The 16,316-nt window shown below is 39.5% G+C and overlaps 1 protein-coding gene across 35 annotated transcripts in view; it reads right to left on the reverse strand.

Annotated features, from left to right (window-relative positions):
- The window catches only part of DOCK10 (dedicator of cytokinesis 10), a 276,179-nt gene that overhangs the window by 25,865 nt on the left and 233,998 nt on the right, over window positions 1-16,316 (reverse strand). For 9 of the 35 annotated variants that reach the window (XM_003133687.6, XM_021074800.1, XM_013984547.2 and 6 more), the window contains exons 34-47: window positions 15,865-15,976; window positions 15,027-15,148; window positions 14,823-14,937; window positions 14,671-14,737; window positions 14,404-14,451; window positions 13,803-13,904; window positions 11,566-11,690; window positions 8,674-8,786; window positions 7,656-7,793; window positions 6,779-6,961; window positions 6,253-6,363; window positions 4,460-4,675; window positions 2,598-2,655; window positions 2,175-2,273 (exon numbers count right to left, since the gene is read on the reverse strand). In XM_003133687.6, the coding sequence (XP_003133735.3) occupies window positions 2,175-2,273; window positions 2,598-2,655; window positions 4,460-4,675; window positions 6,253-6,363; window positions 6,779-6,961; window positions 7,656-7,793; window positions 8,674-8,786; window positions 11,566-11,690; window positions 13,803-13,904; window positions 14,404-14,451; window positions 14,671-14,737; window positions 14,823-14,937; window positions 15,027-15,148; window positions 15,865-15,976 (1,609 nt within the window). Of the gene's footprint in view, window positions 1-2,174; window positions 2,274-2,597; window positions 2,656-4,459; window positions 4,676-6,252; window positions 6,364-6,778; window positions 6,962-7,655; window positions 7,794-8,673; window positions 8,787-11,565; window positions 11,691-13,802; window positions 13,917-14,403; window positions 14,452-14,670; window positions 14,738-14,822; window positions 14,938-15,026; window positions 15,149-15,864; window positions 15,977-16,316 lie in introns of all 35 variants that reach the window. The other 26 variants (XM_013984546.2, XM_013984540.2, XM_013984541.2 and 23 more) reach the window with 6 other exon arrangements.

Here is a 16,316-nt window from a genome sequence, read left to right on the forward strand (position 1 = left end):
AGGTATCAAATTCCACAGATGCTCAAGCCCCATATATAAAATGACATTGTATGCTCATCTCTCTGTATCCATGGTTTCACACTGATGGAAGATTGGTTGAATTTGCAGATCTGGAACCCCTGGATACAGAGGGACGACTGTATTCTTATATGTCCATTGGGGTGAAGGCACGGTTTACTCCCCTGACTTAGAAACATCACAGTATAAAAGTATACCGAAGACCTCAAATAAATGCCATTGAGCTTTAGATATATGCCAATGAATCAGATACATGCTAATGCACCATAAATAGTCACCTTCCCTAATTTAACAAGTACAAAACAAATACAGCTGACCCTTAAAGAACAGGGATTTGAACTGCATTGGTCTGCTTATATGCACATCTTTTTAAATAAATACATACTGAAACATGGCTCGGTCTGTGGCTGGCTGCATCCATGGATGTGGAACCACAGATCCACATGTGTAAGGCCAACTATAAAGTTATACGTAGGTTTTCTGACTGGTGGGGTTGGGGCACTGTATATACCGTATATATGCTTCTCAAGGGGTGTATTATATGCTTCTCAAGGGGTGTATTATTCCAATATTGCTGTTAGTCTAAACGTATTTAAAATTTTTTGAATGTTACAGATTCATACAACATTTCGGGCCATAAAGGGTCCACAACTCCTCAAACTGACACCTAGTTTTATCAGGTTTCTCCAATTTTGTTTTCAGTCAGAATATAAAATAGTTTTTATGGAACCATATGATCTTCAATTACGGTAAAAATTACATGTGGAAGAAGGGCATACTGAATAAAACAAGGATAATTTGATGACTTGTATATAAAAATAAGGCAAAATTGGAACATGTGAAACTGAGCAGAAGACTTAGGAATTTTATCATGAACATGACTGATAAGGCCAGGTCTGGTCCCTTCTCCAAGGCCAGCAAATGGGTGACCTTACTGACTTAGAGTTCACTTTGGTCATTTGATTCAAATGACTCGGTTTGCAAAACCCACTGAAACTCTTTAGGAAATATATACACATTGAAAAGAATCAGGGACCATGGAGTTCCCATTGCGGCACAGCGAAAACGAATCCAACTAGGAACCATGAGGATGCGGGTTCAATCCCTGGCCTCGCTCAGTGGATTAAGGATCCAGCATTGCTGTGAGCTGTGGTGTAGGTAGCAGATGCGGCTCGGATCTGGTGTTTTTGTGGCTGTGGTGTGGGCCGGCAGCTGTAGCTCTGATTTAGACCCCTAGCCCGGGAACCTCCATATGCCATGCATGAGGCCCTGAAAAGACCAAAAAAAAAAAAAAAAAAAAAAAAAAGAAAAAAAAGAAAGAAAAAAAATTAAGAAAAAATAAAAGAATAAGGGACCATTTATGTTCCCAAAATATTGTAGCCGAAGTTGATTTACCTTTTGTTTAGGTATTTTGATCTTAGCATCGACAGATTTGTTTTTTCTGTTGTTCTTACACTGAGTTTTCCATTCCATTTTGAAGGTTAAGACAGGGTTTTAAAATAGAATGAAGTACATAAACTTCGGGTTTGAACGAACTTTTGCAAGGGTACATTGCCAAATTTCTTTTTTACAAAGAGTAATTCTTTAGCTATTGTTACAAAATCTTTATCAGATGTTAAAGATGGATATGTTTAATGAAAGGAAAACCATACTGTAAATGATTATGTTATAAATTATTGGAATCAGTGTATACTTTAAAAAAAGAAAATAGAACTTGTTGGTTATAAGTATAGTCCTATGTATACACTATATTTCTGTCTCCAATTCTGCACCCCTTATTTTGAATAAACAGTCATACTATATTTCAAAATTAAAATGGATTTCTTTTGCCATTTTAAACAATTCATCAGTTTTAGAGTAAAATCCTGAGGGCAGACTAGCATGTAAATTGGTAGCAAAACACGGCTCCAGTATTGGCTAAGATGCAGTTCCGTTGGCTGAGAACGTCTTAGTTTTCTAAACGTCGTTGAGTTTGAAGGGATTGGGGTTTCCCAATGGTAGGAATTTTGGGTTTTTACAGAGTACGTTATGTAGACCTAAGACAGTTCTCGCTTCTAGGACTACGTTTAAGAGTTTCGCTGAAGTACAGTTTAAGCGGCAACTTGAGTTCCTGGCACTGTTGGGTGGGGGTAAAGGAGGGCAGTTAGGTCACTCACTTCCTCCACGGGGACTTGTTAGTAATGGGTTGCTATCACAGGGGTGGATGTCCTCCGGGAGCTGGGATGGTGTGCAAAGCTTTTCCATTTTCCAGTAACCTATGGCAGTGCAAGATGAGGTTAGCACACTCTCACACGTTCATGTTAATTCAAGATCATGAAACTACAAACTGTTAACCGATGAAGCATTCTCATTTCGAACTAAGAAGCGCACCAGTTGGTCTGATGGTACATCCAATAAACATGATAAAGGTATGAAAAGAGAGAGTGAAAAAGCACAGCATAATTAGAAATATCTGTGCGAACTAATGCTGCTTACTAAAACACTGAGGTTAATAACATTTAAAATGAAGAGAGAGAAGTTTCAAGTTAGATTTTGTCATACTGATTTCTGGAATTTCTCCCCTCACAGGGTCATCTTACCCCTTCTTTTCAGGTATTCTGCAATGAGGGCAGCTATATGGATGTAGCACATAGCGGCCTGGAATAAAGAAGAGAAGAGTTTGAGAGGAAGGCACACCTTCCATTTTACGATTTTTCTCATCAGGACTGATCTTCCAAGAAGAGTCGGTCTTCCAAGTCAAACTATGTGAAGAAATGCTTTTAATGACAGAACTGAAAATAAGAATCAATTAGGTTTCCAAAAACTTCACAATCAAGAGTAAAATGTGTATTGGGGCATTTTTTTGGTTTATTTTTCTTGAGGAAGTTTCCAGGTGGGTAAGCTGGCCTGAAGAACTTTGCCATAGAAGTTTTATGAATTTTCTTTTTCTTTTTCTCTAAATGTGTATGTGTGTGTATAAACATACATACGTACATATGCACAACATACACACACACACACACACACACACACACACAGATATATATATAGCTCCACAGTTCTCTTTTCTTGTTAAACTATAAATCATAGCACCTGGATATCAATTGGAAGTAAAAATAAGCTGTCTTACTTTTTCTACCTCTCGTAATGGCTTCCTCCCCATCTTTGAATTTCTATGGCCTTTAAACAGGCAGCCTTGCAGGTGGCTCCCGATTAAACAGTGTGACCTCATGCAGCTTGTGTGCGCTCCTCCCAGATTGTTTGAGTGACTTTTTACTGTTCTTTATTATCTCTTGCAAGCCCTTGAACATTGCTAAACACACACTAGACCTTGACCTATTGAAGAGTCCAAGTGACTTTCGCTCTTCCTTTTGAATGTTTATGGAGGTTTTCCTCTATTTTTAGGGTAGGCCAGGGGAACTGGCATTTCTCATTTTAGTCCTCACCCAACTGCTGCCAAGGGAGGCCTCTGGTCAGATCTACTTCCATCCCAGAGTCCCTCACATGTGTTTAGAAGAACTTCAAGTTTCCTGGCAGATGAATCTCTTCCCCAAGGGGGCACAATCCTTGGAATAAAGCAGAACTTCCCAATCTGGTGTCCAGAAGACACTCGGGTGATGTGAATTGCTGGAATCCACCCAGCGTTTTATTGCTTTATTTATTTACTTATTTATTTATTTATCTTTTTAGGGCCATACCTGCAGCATATGGAAGTTCCCAGGCTAGGGGGCCAATCAGAGCTATAGCTGCCAGCCTACATCAGTCACAGCAATGTCAGATCTGAGCCATGTCTGCGACCTACACCACAGTTTGAGGCCATGCCAGATCCTTGACCCACTGAGTGAGGTCAGGGATGGAACCTGTATCCTCATGGATACTAATCAGATTCATTTCTGCTAAGCCACGATGGGAACTCTCTACCCAGTGTTTAAACAGACTTAAACAAGTTAGCTATTGATTTATAACCTTCACACAGTTTCTTCTCCTCATGTGGCTCTTAGGAGTGTTAAGCTTTCCATTGCTAGTTCAGACAGGCTGCACACAAGGCCAGATTATCCCCAACCTGAATTTACTTGCCACGATGGCGAGTTTACCCATTCAACTCCCATTTCACAGAAGAAGTTTTAACACAGAGAACAATAACTTATATGACTCCTAATTTCCAGACACCCTTACAACCCTCCTCCTCAGCCTCAGATTTTTAGCATTTGGTTCTGTACTGCATTCTTACAACTGCAGCTGTCCCCATGGACTTTGGCCTTTATTGGACATCATTTATGTGGAGTCAGGGATCCTTGAACCTTACATGCAAATTTAATGCACATAACATATAATTAGGTCATATCCACATTAGTGGAGAAGCATGGTAACTTTTTATATTCCTGCTGTTGTAAAGGAGAACCCAATAATGCTGATAAAAAGGACAACATCGATAGAGAATGACTGAACCTTTGCTAATCACCTCGGATAAATCTCCGTTTCTTGCATGAATCTTGGCCATGCTCTCCAACCAGGTCCTCCGGAGCTCGGGAGTGCTTGCATAGGAGTTTGCCAGGCTGTACTGGAGGTCCACCAGCATCTCAGGGTCCTTCTCATGCTCCTTCATCTGAGCCGTGGCCATCAAAACAGTCCTTATACGTTTAGTCAGATCTTTCACCTCTGCTGGGAAATTGCTATTCTTTGGAAAAGAGAGTGCCTAGGTCATTACCTGCTTTTTTTTTTTTTAAAAAAAAGATTTTTATTTTTTCTATTATAGGTGATTTACAATGTTCTGTCAATTTCTGCTGCACAGCAAAATGACCCAGTCTCTCTCTCTCTCTCTCTCTCTCACACACATACACACACACACACACACACACACACACACTCTTTTTCTCACATTATCCTCCATCACGTTCCATCACCAGTGACTAGATATAGTTCCTGGTGCTATACAGCAGGATCTCATTGCTTATCCACTCCAAATGCAATAGTCTTATCTGTTTAGAATTCACAAGATCACTTACTTCAAGTTGTGCTATTAGCTATGGCTTGGCATCACAGTCTGGTGCAACCTATAGAGTGTTTACAAATATGTATAGTCCTTCTGTGCAGAGTCTCTGTATTGTGATTGTGTGATTTGAAGCTGAGTTGAGGTAGACTCCATTTGGCCTGCTAGCCTACCTTCTTCTGGGAATACCATGCTGACTGTCCTCTGACATTTGCTGACATCCTCTCAGGCTCTAGTGCATGTGAATTGAATGGGTATACTTCATTTCCAAGCACCGGGGCAGGGGGTGGGGTGGGGCACATGATACTGGACTGGTCCATCAATCATATTCTTGGATACCCCAGGCCACAGGGATTGGCATAGGGATGGGCACATGATACAGGGCTAGACTCAAGGGATTCGGTCCTGGGACTTCGATTGGTGCTGCAGAACAAGGAGCTTTTCCCACTCATAGAAGACTACCAGTGTCTTCAGAATTTCTAAGAGAGTGAGCTTGTGGGGAAAGACTGCTGTGAAAGAAGTAAACAAAGAGGAAATCTGTGAGACAGAGAAGCAAAAATCGATGTCGTCGGGGAAAGGGATTTGCAAACATCATTTTAATCCCCTGGGTTCAGCCATGCCTGACACCCAGGCTCTCCTCCTGGACTTTTTAGTCTAATGACTGAAAGATAAGTCTCCAGAAAGTTCCAAAAGATAAAATGAATTTGACCAAGAACAGGATTATGAGAGAATCATTGTATTTCTTGATATTTGTGGTTAGTTTTCTTGTTACGTATCTTTCAATCCTCTATCTTGGAAATTCTACCTGATTACATGTTGAAAGTGTAAGAAGTGATTATCCATTGAAACAAGCAAATTGAACATAAATACTCAAAGTGTCAATAAACACAATACAGAATTTGTATTTTTACAATTTTGATGTCTCACAAACAGAATTCGGTGTAGTTTATTCCAAAATTTTTTTTTTTTTTGTCTTTGTCTTTTAGGGCCACAGTGGCAGTTATATGGAGGGTCCCAGGCTAGGGGTCCAATCAGAGCTGTAGCTGCCAGCCTATGCCAGAGCCACAGCAATGCAGGATCTGAGCCGCGTCTGTGACCTACACCACAGCTCACGGCAACGTCAGATCCTTAACCCACTGAGGGAGGCCAGGGATGGATCCCATGTCTTCATGGATGCTAGTCAGGTTCGTTAACCACTGAGCCACGACAGGAACTCCCACTCCTAATTCTTAAAAAAAAAAAAAAGTCCAAAAAGCATTTCTTACTTTCATTTGCTTGTCTCCATTAGCAAAATTATTGGTAATTGCAAGGGAATGCTGGAACCGCGAGCCTCCAATCCCAGCATCAGCTATTAACTGGCTTACAGCCTTGATGAGCTGAAAGAGAAAAGAAAAATGAAACCTCAAAGGTGAGTAACTCCGAAAGAGTAGCTGTAAAGAAATCCATTAAGTTGGATGAATGTATCATTAATTTCTCCCTGTAGGCACAATAAATGAATTCAGAATCTGGTGGGATTGGCACCTAGAAACCGTCATGGTTTCATAAGTTGTGTAGTCTGTCTGATTTCGATTCCTTGGCAGAAGAAGGGAAAAGTACAAGTGGAGTCATGGGCTCTGCTGGTTTCTGCCCAGCTGCCCTCTTCCTATGCCTTGGCATTGAGAGTGACAGCGCCTTTAAGGAGGAATCTGATGGAGGAGTTGGTAACCGGTTGCCCTGGGAACAGCAGGCTTTTATTGATGCTGAAACAGATGAGTGGTTTGAACAACATGAATGAAAATCGACAGCACTTACTTGTAAGTGGGACCGGACAATTGACTTCTGCTTGTTAAATTCAAAATTCTTCCTCATGAAAAAATACAGAAGGGCTGAGGCTTCCGTCTGAGTTGACCGTGACCTGTGGTTACAGCATTTCAGGACTTCATAGCAGAATGATCCACACAGGTCGGCAGGCCCTTGGAAGAAGGCTGAAGGAAACTATGGAAACAGAAGTGCTGGTGAAGTGAGCACCATTCCTTCACCTTGCTCTATTCATTTGCATATTTTAAAATTCCTTAGAATGAAATTTGTTTCTTTTTTTTTTTTCAACCAAGACCTTTTCTTTCATTTGCAAGTGAAAGAGGATACAATTTTATTTACTAAAGTCTATGTCGGTATTTCTTTTTTTCCTAGAAATAATCATGCTCTATGTTGTAAGTATCCCTCGCATCAATAACGGATGACTACCCAAGGCAAAGGAATGAGAATGTTGAGTAGTTTCTATTCACCCAACATTGTAAAACCACCGGGGTCCTCAAAGGTGGTCTCTATTATATCTACTTTAATGTGGCACCTTTAACGTGGCATGAATGGACATCACAGTGGATGGTGAGCATTTTCACTCACTCTGCCACAAACAACGGAACCCAATGGCTAGACGTGAATTTTATTCCCTTTTGATATACAATAGATAGGACATCAGACTGAGAACTTCATTTGAGACCATGAATCAGTTTAACAACATCAAATAGTCTAATAAACCAAATAAACTAAATAATTAGTCTAATGGTCTAATAAAACTGGAAGAAAACAAGCCTTCCTTCCACACTGAAAGATGTAAGGATTACTATGTGTTTACTGTCAGTAGTAAACACTTCACTGAGCTTTTCCCTGGAAACTGAAGGACCCTTACCTTGCATACAAACAGCCTCAAGGAGGCAAATACGTGCTTCAGTGCTGTGGCTGATTGGTTGACTTGGAAGAAGAGCATGTAGGTATCAAAGACCCTTTTCATCGTTGAATTTTGACATTCAGATTGTTGAAGTTGTCTCTGGAAATTTAAAACAAAAGTTATTGAGGATGAATGAACAGACACCTGTATTCTTTCAAAAAATATTCACTCCCTGGGAGTTCCTATTGTGGCTCAGTGGTAATGAACCTGACTAGTATCCATGAGGATGGGGGTTGAATCCCTGGATTTGCTCAGTGGGTTAAGGATCTGGCATTGCCTTAAGCTGTGGTGTAGGTCGCAGATGTGGCTCGGATCCAGGGTTGCTGTGGCTGTGGTGTAGGCCGGCAGCAACTGTTCCGATTCGACTCCTAGCCTAGGAACCTCCATATGCCATGGGTGCAGCCCTAAAAAAAAAAAAAAAAGCAAAAAAAAATTTTGCTATGAATCTACTACATGATAGGCACAATTCTGGAAATAAAGTACTGATTAAGAAGGTCTATGTTCTTAATGAAACTTATAGAGCAGTGACTAAAAAAAAATTACTAAATAAGAAAATAGAGCAGAATGATAACATGATGGAAAGTAATTGCTTTGGGGGGTAGGATAACTTTATATAGGTTGGTTAAGACCTCTCTAATGGATGGATTGACAAGTGAGCTGTCTATCCTTTTGAGATTGAAAAAGTAGCCATATTCTCATTCCACCCAGCTTGTCTGACAGTAAAGCAGGAGAAATAAGGAAGAAAGAGTGCTTATTATTGGACAACAGTGAAATATGTCCGTGTGTATACCAACTGAGCACTAGCCCACTTCTGATAACTTCTGAATCTTGTTTTTAACATGTTCTCCACTCATACTCAGGTTGATTTATGTAAGGTTCGTAGACTTCGGAAAATATTTTAAAAATGTGTTCTTGTCTATGCATGACTTTTCCACCTTTCATTTTATCATGTTGTGGAAGACGCTATGGTCACACTCACCTGGTGGACTTGAGTGAAGAGGGCTAGCAGGTCTAGAATAGTCAGGCAAACCTCTGTAGCGACATTGGCCTCTGTGTCCACATGGTGCACAATGTCTATTTCATTGGAGTTGCCTACAAAATACAAAATAGAAAATACATTAATGACTAAGACAAATCTTTGTATCCTTTAAGGAACTTTTTCTTTTATAACATAGCTGCAAAGGAAACCAAAAAAAAAAAAAAGACAACTTACAGAATGGGAGAAAATAGTTTCAAATGATGCAACTGACAAACTGACAAGGGCTTAATCTCTAAAATATACAAACAACTCATACCACTCAACAGCAAAAAAGCCAACAACCCAATGGAAAAATGGTCAAAATACCTGAATAGACATTTCTCCAAAGAAGATGTACAGATGGCCAAAAAGCACATGAAAAACTGCTGAACATCACTGATTATTAGAGAAATGCAAATCAAAACTACCTCACAGCAGTCAGATGGCCATCATTAATAAGGCCACAAATAACGAATGCTGGAGAGGGTGTGGAGAAAAGGGAACTGTTGATGGGAATGTAAATTGGTACAACCACTATGGAAAATAGTATGGAGGTACCTCAGAAAACTAAATATAGAACTACCATATGACCCAGCAGTCCCACTCTTGGGCATATATCTGGACAAAAGTTTCCTTGGAAAAGTCACATGCACCCATATGTTCATTGCAGCACTATTCACAATAGCCAAGACATGGAAACAACCCAAATGCCCATCAAAAGATGAATGGATTCAGAAGATGTGATACATATACACAATGGAATACTACTCAACCCTAAAAAAGAACAAAATAATGCCATTTGCAGCAACATGGATGGAGCTAGAGACTCTCATACTAAGTGAAGTAAGTCAGAAAGAGAAAGACAAATACCATATGATATCACTTGTACCTGGAATCTAATATAAAGCACAAATGAACCTTTCCACAGAGAAGAAAATCATGGATTTGGAGAACAGACTTGTGGTTGCCAAGAGGGAGGGGGAGGGAGTAGGATGGGCTGGGAATTTAGGGTTAATAGATGCAAACTACTGCCTTTGGAATGCATAAGCAATGAGATCCTGCTGTATAGCACTGGGAACTATATCTAGTCACTTGTGATGGAGCCTGGTAATGTGAGAGAAAGGAATGTACATGTGTATGTGTGACTGGGTCACCTTGCTGTGTGGTAGAAAATTGACAGATCACTGTAAACCAGCTATAATGGAAAAAATAAAAATCATTAAAAATAAAAAAACCCCATAGACCATGTTTACTAGTGTTTTGATAAGTAATTGATTAAATCAAAGTACTTCCATTTGTTCAACTTCTCTATTGGCTGAAGCAAAAACACAAAATGGAGTTTTTAGTGGGTGCTAAAGACTAAGTGTTTGTGTCCCCCCAGATTTACATGTCGAAGCCTAATTCAAAATATGACGGTAAGAGGTGGGGTTTTTGAGAGTTAATTAGGGTTGTGGGAATGGCGCCCTCAGGAATGGGATTAGTGCCCTTTTAAAAAGGGACCCCAGAGAGATCATCTCTCTGTCATGTAAGGACACAGCAAGATGGTGGCCACCTGCAAACCAGGTTTTCACCAGACATCAGATCTGCTGACACCTTGATCTCAGACCTCCCAGCCTCTAGAACTATGAGAAATAAATGTCTGTTGTTTTAAGCTCCACAGTCTGCAGAATCTTATTGTCTCAACTCAAACCAAGACAGTGAGTGTACCCTTTTCATTTGTCAGTTATCGTTTCAAAGGACCGGAACAGTCTGTTTTCCATTATTTCTCACTTCTTTCTCATTGATTTAGCCATTGGGAGAGTTGTGTTTCTTTCATGAGAAGTCTGGATCATGTTATATGCTCCCCGGCCAACAGACCAAACGTACCGTCTCAGTGGATAGTCCGCATAAATGGCCTCCTCAGAAAGGCACTACATGCATTTGTAGGTTGAGGCATACACCTACACACTACATGCATTTGCAGGTTGAGGCATACACCTACACACTACATGCATTTGTAGGTTGAGGCATACACCTACACACTACATGCATTTGTAGGTTGAGGCATACACCTACACATGGTTAACTGTGGTCACATCTTCATAATTGCTAACATTTACATGATACAAAACACTGGGTCTCATATTTTGCTCATTCACACCTGGAATGTGTGCACCCCTGAATTCAAGATGACCCACTTACTGCTTCTAGGATTTGGACAACTTTCTCCTCTTCCCAAAGGGCAGACAACAAGAATCTGGTTGAGAGAGGCTGCCATAACCCTCATGAGGCCAAAGCCACTTGTTTCCAAGGAACTACCCTGAACATATTATATTGAGAGCTTTACTCTCCCCCACTACTTTTTTTTTTATTATCGTTGATTTACAATGTTCTGTCAATTTCTGCTGTAGAGCAGCGTGACCCAGTCTTACATATACATATGTATTTTCTTTTTCCCACATTATCCTCCATCATGTTCCATCACAAGTGATGGGATATAGTTCCCTGTGCTGTACAGCAGGATGTCATTGCTTATCCACTCCAAATGCAGTGATTTGCAGCTACCAACCCAAACTCCCTATCCATCCCGCTCCCTCCCTCCTCCCCCAGGGTAAACACAAGTCTGTCCTCCATGTCCAGGATCTGTTCCTGCTGTGTAGACAGATCATTTGGGACATTGCATTTTTAAACTGTTTCCTGCTGAAACCTCTCCTCTCAGGAATGTTCCCCAGGCTACTTCAGAGCCTGAAAAACAGTGGTCTCGGGGGCACAGGAACATTCCTTACATTTCTGAAACATAATGGATTTTATGTCCTGCACACATCGAGAGAAAAATGATAGCCATCTTGCTGATACTGTTTCTGATTTACTTACTGGTCATGGTATTGTCTAACATCTGTAGGAGTTTGGGGTTAGAAAGTGCATTTTTGCCTCGAATTATTGGTAATGTTTGTGATCGGTGCTGCTTCTGTGATTCATGACTGGAGGTGGTGTGCATCCTGAAAATGAAAGAAGAAAACTGGTAAAGTCATAGGAATATGATAACCAAAAGTTCATTCAAACACTCTTGAGTCAAATATTTTTTAACACTTTTGCATAGAGACTTTTTATTAAAAAATATTAATTATAGGTAGCATGATGTGAGGAACTTTTAAAAGTACTTTTGGAGAAATTTAATTTAAGCCAACAAAGGGTTCAGGATGATAATAGATACCAAAGGCTTGCAGACAAATAATAGATACTGAATTCATATTCATTATTCAAGCATATTCATTATTATTTAATGAATTCTTGGGATTCTGTGGATGTTAAGTTGGCTATTGATTGATCAGAAAGGCACAAGGGTAGACATTAAAAAATTACAGTACTGTATAGCTCAATTGTATCAATTATTTTTAGGAGGTAAAATTTTGAAAAGTAAAATCTGGTCTAAAATAACCCTTTGTTTCCCACTTCTTTATATCTGAACATTCTTTCGAGTTTTGTCATTCCATTTGTGTCACACCCACAGAGAGGGGCTGACATACGATCTTTGTGGGGGAGAGAGCTGAGGGGGTCTCTGTGCTGCTAATTTCCCAAAGAGGGGACGGTGGCCAGGGCTCTCATTCAATGCCCCTGGCACTTCCAGCCGGGGAAATGAGGCAGCGTTTTTGCAGAAGCAGGAATACTTCCCATTTCTGACTTCCACTTAAGCTCTCATTTGGGCAAAGTCATAGCACATTTCTTTGAAGAAAGTAGGCAATAGGAGCTCCTGAAGAGTCAAGCCTAAAAAAGAAGGAACAATTTTCTCTCTGTCTTACTTCCAAGGTTTATTTGGTTCTGGCTAAATCAAATGCTCTGGATGGCTCGGGGCCCTGGAGATCTGAATTTGGCTTTCAACAGCCAAGAGGGTCTGGGTCATTCCTTCAGCTACAAAGATGATTGGGTTTGGGGCTGTATGCCTCCAGGTTGTGAGTTTACTTCAGTCTGGAATTCTTGGAGGAAAAGCTGTGGTTTCTGGGAGGAGAAGCAGGGGAATGACCAGCACCTGCCCACATGGATCGGGGAGGAGTTTGATATCTAGTCCACCAAACATCTACAAAAGTGCAGTGACCTCAGGTGGGTTACCAAGGCCATTAAATGTGGAAAGTCACTGTTTAAAGTCCTTTATTCTACTACCATTTGCAAAAACATGCCCATTACATGTTTTCATTTGCTTTGTCCTAAGGGGGGCATTTCAAAGGGTCCCTGTGGCTAAAGAGGCAACATTTAGTCTCTGATTTATTGGCTACTACTTTCATATTTCTTTCTAAAACTCTTTATAAAATAGAGCCATTTTCATATTATATATTATTATGATACCCTTGAGGAGAATACATCAAACAAGAGAAAATTTTAGCCAAGAATTCTGATTTGCTAAACCCAGAAGAGCTCTTAGGTAGGATTTCAGGGCCAATGCTTCCTGGAGGGTAGGTTAATGAAGGGTGACCCTAGGTTTTATATACTAGTTCAATCAGTCTGAGGACTGAAAAATCTAAAATGAATTTATGGGGCCAGCCATGCTTCCTTATTGCATTTGACTCTTGCAAAAATACTTTGAGGGAGTTCCCATGTGGTGCAGCAGGTTAAGGATCTGCAGTGGCCTGGGGCCACTGCCGTGGCACGGGTTCAATCTCTGGTCTGAGAACTTCCACATGCCTCAGGTGCGGCTTTAAACCCTAAGAATACTGCTAAAATATTATCCTTACTGAAAGGAAGAGGGAGATCCCATCCCATATTTTACTTTGTCGCTAGAGGATTAGCAAACATCAACATAGGCATTTATCAGAAATACGTCTTCTCAGGTTCAAGATACTCACTGACCCTCATTCTATGCAAGGTACTGCGTACAGATGTGCATAAATAAGGCATAATCCTTGCTTCTTAGGCCTTTACAAGCTAGTGGGGAAGATAGGGAAGTACCTATGAAGTTTTTTCAGAGAAATATAGAGAGTGACTTGAAATCTGTGTTTGGTTTAGTTATCTGTGTTTATATGAATATCTATGGATGTGTGTGCATATGTGTGTATCCACATCCTACATACATAAACACTCACAATATAATTTTAAATATCAAGCAAATGTGACATTACCATTGTGGCAAGAGGCCTGAAGTTTGGCAGGAAGGATTAGATCCTTTGAGAGTTCCGTTGTTCTGGGTGGACTGCACAAATTTAAATGCAGCAGCAATTTTTCTGCAAGGAAAACTGAATTTATAAGGAATAAAAAGGGCAACTGACAGAGTGATTATGTAACAGTGACATAGTTCACAGGCTATGGAAAATATAATCATATTTTCTTCTGGAAATGGGAAATTGGGGGTTTAAGGGAGGTGTGAGGGGCTTATGGCAGTTATTTTCTTGAAGTAATTAAGAAAATTGGAATTATTTTCTTCAATAGGTATCTTTCAAGTTGTATTCACATAAAGATAGACAAATTAGTTGAGAAGATACATGAAGGGTTTCCATTCAGAGATATGTGTTTTATGCTTTTCCTCCAGACAGCTTAACTATTCCCAGATCTACTCTGGGTATAGGGGAATTGTCAAACTTCCAAGTCTAACGTGAGGTCGACCTAATAAACTTTATTTGCATTTTAAGATTTCTAACATATAAGTCTAACCTAATACATTGACAATAAATCATAATTCTTTTTAAAAGATTCAACTGACTTTTTGGAATTTAAAATAATTACCTTATTATATTACGTTTTCCTAGGTATCTGAAATTTTGAAGACAAACCCTAGAAAGAAAAAAAAATCACATTCTAATTATTTATGCCTTTTTATTTATACAAAGTGTTCATCCAATACCTTAAAAGAAAAATATTGTTTTCTTTAAATAGTTTACTGATTATTATTGATAGGTAATTCACCATATGGTACTTAGAATGAAAAATGGTACACTAAAATATGTTGAAGGTTCTAGAAAGAAATTTTAAGTAGTCAACTATAAAACTTACTCCAAGATGCTGAAGAAGTCGGACACCTCTGGACTGGGGGCTCTTTGCCAGTAGGCAATTAGAGTCTCTGAAAGGAATTACCAAAGCAGCGTGAGACTTTTTAAGTTTAAATTATAAAAAAAATTTAATTAATTTTAAAGGGCTCTCTTTACCCTCTGAAATTGTTTTCATAATGTGAAGAAAGCACATAAGTAGACTCCTGGTTTCCGCCTGATCTAACTTGTCAAATCGAAGAGTTGAGCCTATCAGGGACAAGGGCCTTGGAATCTGGGAATTAAAGAACCAGCAAGACTTGAGTAAGACTAGGAGGTTGCTGACGCCTACCATGCTCAGTAGGTTTGGGAGGGAAGCCGTACCTTTTCACAGTTGTCGGTTTTCTCACTGCTCTTCTCATTGGTACTTGGGTTGGAGTCAAGACTTGCTAACGAAGCTCTGGAATCAGCATGGTTTACTGTAGAAATAGCTATTGATGAAAATGCTGTAAACACAAGCCACAGCACACAGATGATAATGAGATGCATGGACACACACACAGAAAGCTAAGACGATCAACCAAAAGGATGCTGATCATCCAAGAGGCAGCAGTACTGTGACAGGTTGACATAACAGAGTCTGGGTTGACATTAAAGATATGCAACTTTTAAAATACTGTTACAACAACCATGCCAGCATTAAAGATTTAGGAACATTTAAACCATTATAACTGGAAATAAAGTGTGTTCCTTTGATTTCTTTAAAAGCCTTTTAAAGAAAGTTTCTATTTCAAAACGCTTAATAAAAATTCCTAAGGATGCTTTTGGGGAAGAAGCTTTCAATTTTTGACTGTCTATAAGAAATTAAGATGACATTTCCAAAATCGTTCTTAAAAATAATCTTCAAAGTTGAAGAGCTATTATATTTTAAAACGCGGTATGCAATGAAAAACTTCAAGAGTGTTTCCAGAAGGAAACAATTATGATAACATCAGAGCAGACTGCTCCTTGATGTAAGTAAAAAATGAACTCTAAGTAAAAGAGGAAGTTGCTGGACGGCATTTAAAGAAACATGTATCAAGACTCTTCGGCCATATGAATGTGGTATAGTTTGCCACATAGATTATGTATAATGAGCTATGGAGTGGGTAAAAAGCACAGTGATATATACAATGTAAACACAGATGGGTGTTCAACACAAGTTCCAGGAGATCTGAAGTACCTGCTATGGAATTTAAAACATCTTTGGAAAATGATGTATCCACAGAGTTTGCATGTTTCATAGCTGACTGGGCTTGGAATCCTCCATTGGTGCTGAGGTCGTCTCTAGACCCCTGGATTCAAAGCACAGAAGGGATTAGTGAGAACTGTCATATTTCAACATTGTAAACCCACATATGCCTTCTTCACTGCACTTTCAACTAGATGATATGTGATTTGATCGTTTAGAGTCCAGTCAAAGTAGGCAGTGAAAATGCATATCATCAAACTGTACTCTTAGTCACAAGATTTCTTAAGTGATTTAAATTTTTTTTAACAATGTCGTGGAAACTATCTTTTCCATACAGACTAAATAGTAGAGTAGTTATTGATAAATGCAGATTATAAAAAGTTAATTGAAGTGCAGTTGATGTACAATACCATATGAGTTACAGGTATACAACACAGTGATTC

This window comes from Sus scrofa, chromosome 15 (genome assembly GCF_000003025.6).
Source record: "Sus scrofa isolate TJ Tabasco breed Duroc chromosome 15, Sscrofa11.1, whole genome shotgun sequence".
NCBI classification, from domain to species: Eukaryota; Metazoa; Chordata; class Mammalia; order Artiodactyla; family Suidae; genus Sus; species Sus scrofa.